This window comes from Ovis aries, chromosome 17 (assembly GCF_016772045.2).
Source record: "Ovis aries strain OAR_USU_Benz2616 breed Rambouillet chromosome 17, ARS-UI_Ramb_v3.0, whole genome shotgun sequence".
Lineage (NCBI taxonomy): Eukaryota > Metazoa > Chordata > Mammalia > Artiodactyla > Bovidae > Ovis > Ovis aries.
Window position 1 is genome coordinate 61,224,347 of NC_056070.1, and position 7,310 is coordinate 61,231,656.

Sequence of the window (7,310 nt, forward strand, 5' to 3'; positions counted from 1 at the left end):
ACTGCCCTTTACCCAACAGCGAAAAGAGAACTCACTTTGCCCAGTCAACATCCACTCAAGTTGACAGCTGCAAAATTTGGCCAACACTCCTGCCTCTGCCTTCTTCCTTCTGAGGCAGAAGGCAGATGGGCCCCCTTTAGGGTAAAGCGATTGGAGACTCATTCCCTATGGACCAAAACTCCAAGACAATAGCAGGACTATTAAGTGGGAGGCTGGGCTCTGCCCAGAGCACATACTTCTCATTCTGGAAGTCAGGAGACCTCTCTGATCACACATGCGCAGGAACACTCCTTGGAGGTCAAAGGGGAGTAACGTTAACTAAGGCCGGGCTACCCACAGGCCTCTTCAGTAGAGTCCATCCTGGCTAAGAGATGCGTGCACACATGGAAGGATCCTGAGATACACTAAATACACACTGTGAGCCCGGTAAATCAAAATGACTGGTCAAAGAAAACCTGGAAGAAGTGCCCATAAAAGTAATTCAAACTATCACAAGGGTGCAACTCAGGGACTCGCCCTCCGAGTCTGCCCTTATGCCTATCCCCCACGCATACTGTACGCTCTGCCCTCTTAATACTTGACTTGCTTCACGACTCTCCATCTTTGTGGGAATCCTTTTCTGCAAAGCCCAAGGGCCAGGGCCCTTGTCACTGACCACTGGTCTAGTAGACGAGCATTTGGTGCTCTCACCACCACAACCTGGCCTCAGTCTCCAGCTGGGAACTCAAGCCCCTCTTCGCTTCCACCACACTCTCCCCTAGTAGAGTGTGAACATGGACACGCACACACACAGACCAGGGCCGCTCCATCAGACCGACCCTTCTTTCCAAACACTCGCTTCCCCCCTACCGCACCCTCTTTCCAGTTGGAAGTCCCCCCAGGCTCCCCAGCCCCTGAACTTGGAGGGTCCTCAGAACCAGAGAGGGGGAGACAGCAGCCTGGGGTCACGCAGAAAATCAGGCTGTGGGCTTGGGGGCCGTGTCACAGAGTGGGGGAAGGGGGCAGGGTAAACACAGAGAGAGTGGGGGGGATAAACACAGAGATTGGCTGGGGTGCTGCCGGTTGACCCTCCCCAACATGGGCTCCCTGCCCCCAGCTCCCAGCCCATCTGGACCAGAACTGGCGCCAGGAGGATCCTGAATCCTCCGTCTCCATAGGAACCGAGGCTTCAGCCACCCGCCCACCCACGCCCCTCAGGCCTGCGGGGGCTGAGAGCTGTCCCTCGGCCTGCGGGGGCGGCAACCAAGCCCAGCCCAGCCTGAGACTCGCTCACACAACCAGACATCTTCGCATTCTCACGTGTTCACAGTGGCGCCTGTGTACCCAAATAAGCAGGCATCGGTGCACACAAGCATGTACATGGCAGCCCACGTGTGCACACAGGCGCACACACCCCACACGCTGGTACACAATGCGAGCCTCTGAGTCTGCACACCCACGGGGATACACACCGGTGGTCACAGGCATTCACACCAGCCCTCCAACACTTCCCCACACACCATACACACTCACATGCAGGTCCAGCTGGGCACACATGCACACACACACACACACACACACCAGTGCCCGCAGCACCCACCAGGCCCAGAACCAGCCAGCCCAGCCAAGCATGAGATGCCCGCCCCCGGGAAGGCGCAAGCTGGCAGCCGCTGAGTCAGCCCCAGGACGCAGGCAGGGACATTGTCAGGGCAAGGGGGAAGGTGGTGGCCAGTTGGTGGGACTAGATGGAGAGAGGAGCCAGACCCCACAGACCCCACCATCCAGCCCCGTAGCTGGGGCACAAAACACCCACCATCAGGCCAGCGAGTCCATCCGTGGGGTAAGTCTGTCCCCCAAGGTTCTCTTTTCAATGTGGATCCTTACACCTGGACTCCCCCATCTCCTTCGCCCCATGCCTGGCTTCTCCCCGCCTCACCTGGCCACGACTTCGTCGTCCACTTTCACTATGCAGTAGGGGTCACTGCTCCCCGACCTGCAGAAGGAGAAGGTTTGGGGAGCAGGCTTGAGGGGGTAAACCAGAGTGGGGATCCCAGTCCACCTTCATTTTATAGACGGGGGCAACTATGGCCCAGAGAGGGGAGGGGATTGGCCCAGGGTCACACAGCAAGTTCAGTAGAGACAGGACCTCTGGGGACCAGCAGACCATGTCATGGCTGCCCAGCAGCCACCCACTGCGTGCCTGACCTCCTTGAATGGGCCCAGGGCTTCCACCCAGAGAAACAGAGCACTGAGACCCGAAACCAGAACATGCAGAGTCCTGGGCCCAGGAAGCCTAAAGCGCTGGGCCAGAGCCTGTGCTCATCTGGTGAGGCATCCCTGGCCTCAAGCTTGCTCACTGTGGAACCCCAGCAAGTCCTCGCCCCTCTGTAGGCCTCAGTTTCTCTGCTCTGTAAGTTGGGTACAATATTTCCACACACCTCTTAGGGCAGGGGAAGGAGCTAAAGAAGCTAATGTGTGGTGTGATGCATCACAGCTGGCCCTAGAGCTCTTCCCACAGACACCTGAACCCCACCCTCGGGGTATGTGCTGCCCCCTCCGTTGGGAATTTCCCTGGGAGAGGACACTGCATAGCTCAGCCTTCAGTGGGGATGGACCTCAGTGGATGCTCTCACTGCAAGCACAGACCAGGGTAGCCAGACCTCAAAACTCAACCAGTAGAAGACATGGGCTGCAGCCCCTCAAGCAGCCACGAGACACTGACCAACCAAAGCCAGTTCTGTCCCCCGCTTCATAATAAGGGTTACTAGTCCACCCCAAGATGGGCTGCAGCCCCTCAAGCAGCCACGAGACACTGACCAACCAAAGCCAGTTCTGTCCCCTCTTCATAAGGGTTACTAGTCCATCCCAAGACGGGCTGCATCCCCTCGAGTAGCCATGAGCTGTTAGCCAACCAAAGCCAGTTCCATTCCTCCTTCATTACAAGAGTTACTAGTCCATCTCAAGATGGGCTGCAACCCCTTGAGTAGCTATGAGCCACTGGGGCAACCAAAGCCAGTTCCATCCCCCCTACATAATAAGGGTTACTAGTCCATCCCAAGATGGGCTGCAACCCCTTGAGTAGCCATGAGCCATTAGCCAACCAAAGCCAGTTCCATCTCCTCTTCATTATGAGATGCTAGTTCATCTCAAGATGGGCTGCAACCCTGTGAATAGCAAAGAGTCATTGGCCAACCAAAGCCATCCCCCTTCATAATAAGAGTTACTTGTCCATCCCAAGCTGACCAGGGTTCCTCATGACTTCCCCCACCGCTGCCCTCATCCCATCACACAGGCTTCCCTTGTCTTCCACCAAGCTCAGTCCAGCCTCAGGGCTTTTGCACTTGCTGTTCCACCATCCTAAGACACCTACTCTGTTCTTGAATGACTGTTCTTTTCATTCAAACCTCAGCCCCGAAGTCACAGCCTCAGAGAGGTGGTCCTTGATGACCACCATCCTCCGACAGTGGACGGTGTAAAACTGCCCTCTGATCCCTCTGAGCACGTGAAGTCACCTTGCTCCCTTGTTTCTCTGTGCTTCGTGTCTGTCTCCACAGCTCCCTGCCACTTCGGAACACTCAGATCCTTGGGGGAGGAGCTGTGCCTCCGTCCCCCTCCCTCCACAGCCTGGCAGAGTCGGGATTTGAACTCGGGTCTGTGGGGCTTAGCATACATGTTTCCAACCAACGCCTCCTGCACTCCAACTCAAGATCCCTTCCCCACATGGCCCCCTTCCCAGGTACTCCAGCCCCTGCCCTCTCTCTTCCACCCTCTCTCGGTTCAGTCTGTCACTGATCCACAAACACCAGGGATTCCGGGAAAGAGGGACACGGCACCAGGAGCTGCTCCAACCTTGTCTGCTGCCTGAGCCCTCTGCGCGCCGCAGTTTCCTCTTTGGTTGCTTTCCCTCAGCTCCCTCTGCCGAGTGTGCCTTCATTTCCCCATCTGCTCTCCATCCCTGAACAGTCTGGTCGGCAACCTGTGCCTCCACATTCCTCTTTGGCTTCCCTTTGGCATAATGCCCCAGGCCTGTTTTCCCATCTGGATCTATTCCAAACCCATTGGGTTGAGTAACACCGGGAGCCTCAGTTTTCCCCTCCAGATGCCCATGGCTGGGTGACAGCCCCTCCATCTCATGTCTCTCTTCACATCCTCTATCCCTGAGCTCTTTTAGGCAGGCTCCCATCTCTTGGTTTCCCCAACAGCAGCTGTAGGACAGACAGGCTGGAATCCACTAGAAAAGGGCTGGGAGCCACGCCTCCTCCTGTTCACCCAGCCTGACCCCTGGGCCCCTCTGGGAGTGGAGCACGTCAGCTCCAGGACTCTGACGCATGAAGGCCTTATCAGACTTCTATCAGGTAGGGGCTACAGTGGCGGGAGGGGGCTGCCCCCTCCAGACCCTGGATCTCTCCAGACCCTTGGCCTCTCCCACGGTCCCTGCCCCACCTCAAGTGTGGGAAAGCTGGCCCCTAGCCCATCGCCTGCCCAGTCTGCTTGGTGTCTGGTGTGTGCATGCTAAGTCACTTCAGTCGTGTCTGAATCTTTGTGACTCTATGGACTGTAGCCCTCTCCAGGCTCCTCTGTCGATAGCATTCTCTAGGCAAGAATATTGGAGTGGGCTGCCATTTCCTACTCCAGGGGTATCTTCCCAACCCAGGGATTGAACCCACATCTGCACTGGCAGGTGGGTGCCTGGAAGCAGTATTCAAATCCCAGCTGTGTGACCTTGGGCAAGTGACTATGCCTCTCTGAGCCTGAGTTTGCCCATTCATAAAATGGCAATGCCAATAGGACTCTAAAAAGTGTTAAGCACAGGACCTGGCCCGTAGGAAGCCTTTGACCACATATAGCCGCTATTGTGAATGACAGAAATAACTCAAATTATTAGCTGAGGCCTCCTCCAAGCCAGGGTTGGAGCCCTCTCAAACCTGGGGAGGCTTCAGAAAGATTCTGAGCCCTCTCCCTTAGGAGAGGGGAAAGAGGACATACCCCTCTCTAGGAGTCCCCATGGGCATGGAGATCCCAGCATGCTATGAGGGAGCCCCTCTGAGAAGGGCACCAACAGCTAGGGAAACTGAGGCAGGCTGGCGGGATCCCCAACTGGGGCCTAGTCACTTTCCCCTACCCTGGTACTGGGGTGAGGCCCACCTAGAGCTCACCTTGGCCCGGGAACTGGGGGGGAGGAGGGGCAACCAAGAGACTCAGGGATCAAGTATGAATCAACTCCCTCCCCAGGAGAAGCAGAGGAAGCCCCGCAAGCCGTGTCTGGGTCCAAGGACAACACCCACCGCTCCCTTATGGCCCTCACCCAGGACTGGTAGAGACCGGAGCATCAAGAGAGGGAAACCCATTTCTGAAAAGTCTCCCATATCAACTCCCCAGCAGCTGCCAGGCGACCTCATTGCCTCAACAGTCCCAGAACTGCTAATGCTCAGGGGCTCTGAAAGAGCATCTCAGAAGAGGGGAGACAGGGGGCTTGTCTAGACACTGCATTGGCGCAGCAAGCGAGCTCTCTGCTTTCCTCAGATGCTTGTTTTGGGAGCCACTGATGAGGATGGGGGCAGCTAGAACTGCTCTAAGGAGCTTCCCTGTTGACAGAGCTCCAGGGCTGGGAAGGGGAAGGTTCATGAAGTCAAAGGCAGGATACCCTTCTCACTGGGACCCTCAGCCGGAGGTGTTAGGGCAGAGCTAAGACCCAGCCTGTGCAAAGGCTCAGAATCCACATTCCTGCTCCCCCTGGCCCCGGGGTAAATCCTAAGTGATTTTTCTACCCTCATAACTGCATGAGGCTTGCAGACTCCCTGTCCAGGGTTCCCCTTGCTCAGAGGGGAAATCCAGACCTGGAGAGGATCAGGTTCAAGGTCATACAGTCAATGTCCTGTCAAGGATCCCACACCTATTCCAGATACCCACACCCTCAGAGCCCCTTCTGGGCTCCAGGCCAAAGCAGGAGGGGGACCCCTCCCTCCATTCTGCTGATTCAGCAACTGCTGACTCAGCCCGGAGGGAAGCACAGTCAAGGACTGGTACTGCAGGGACCCCATCACCTGGCTGGGGAGGGGGCTGCAGGGGGAAGTTGGCTCTTCATGCAGCTTAGCATCAAGGAAGGCCCCCCACGGGGCTGGGCACTGCTGGCTGAGGCGCTAAGGGCTCTGGGTCTAGAGGAACGGTTTCCCCCAGGCCTGGCCAGTGGGCCACCTGGTGACACTCTGCAAACCTAACCACCAGATGCTTGCAAAGGAATGCTGGGGCTGCCTGGATCCCAGGCCCTCTGGGGCCCCTCCCAGGGTTCTCTGAACGGTGCCCACCCAGGCCTGGAGAAACCCCACCTCCAACACCTGCCTGGACTAAGGAAGGGAGCCCTCCACCCCTAAATCCTCTCCCTAGCTCTGACAGAATCTGATCCTATAAGCCCCAGGGCTGAAGCCCTGGAAGACCCCCTTTAGTATATCCCAGGAACAAAGACACCCCCTTCCTGGCGGCTGGGCGGGGCATCTGCTAAGTCTGAGTGCCCCCTCCACCAGGAGAGCGATGGGCAGGGGGCCTCTCGCCGCGCGACGGTGGATCAGCCCCAGTGTTGTTTTCAGACAAGAACCCCTCTCCCATTTCACCGACTTGCCCTGGCACGCCGAATGGGGCGACCCCGTCCCCATCCATGCCCGGCACGCCCCTCATCCCCGACTGGCCCCGGGGGTACTCACACATCCTTGGCGGGCAGCGCCCGGCCCTCCACGACGCGGACGTTCAGGGAGCTGCTTTTGGCCATGGCGCCCAGCCCCAAACTTTCCGACCAGGAGAGCGCCCGGTTTCCGAGACTGGACCGCGGCAGGGAGGGCGTCTACATGTCACCCGCAGCGAGCCTGGCACCCTCTCTCGGAGTCCCCGGGCCACCTGCCCGAAACGCGCGGGTAGCTGGACGGGAGGTTTCCGAAGGAGGAGAGAGGATAGTGACCGAGGAGGGGGCGCCTCCCTCCCCGGACTCTACAGGTAGGAGCTGGGCGCCGAGCTGGCAGAGCGCGCGGGGGACGCACCGCCAGCCCTTGTCTTCTAGTCCGGCGCTTTGGGTGGGCAGGCTGGGCGGGCGGGGGGTGAGGGGGCGGCCCAGGGCCCTCCCCGCAATCCCGCCTCCCGCGGGGTCCCCCTCCCGCGCGTTCCCGGGCCACCCTCGCGCGCCCTCTGCCGGCACCCCAGCCAAGCGTGCCAGAGCGCACCCGCCGCGGAGCCCCGGGCGCGCGGAGGCAGGGACTGCCAGGTGGGGAGCGGCCCACGGCCATGATGGGCGTGGCGGCAGGCTCCTGCTGAGTTGGCACTGGGCACAGAACACACAGCGTGTC

The 7,310-nt window shown here is 58.7% G+C and overlaps 1 protein-coding gene across 1 annotated transcript in view; it reads right to left on the reverse strand.

The window, feature by feature from the left end:
• Positions 1–7,038, reverse strand: part of RASAL1 (RAS protein activator like 1) — a 32,393-nt gene extending 25,355 nt beyond the window's left edge. Inside the window, exons 1-2 of the mRNA XM_027956559.3 lie at positions 6,678–7,038; positions 1,916–1,972 (exon numbers count right to left, since the gene is read on the reverse strand). Coding sequence (XP_027812360.2) covers positions 1,916–1,972; positions 6,678–6,742 — 122 coding nt within the window. The 5' untranslated portion in view covers positions 6,743–7,038. The remainder of the gene's footprint in view (positions 1–1,915; positions 1,973–6,677) is intronic.
• Positions 7,039–7,310: the final 272 nt, after the last annotated feature.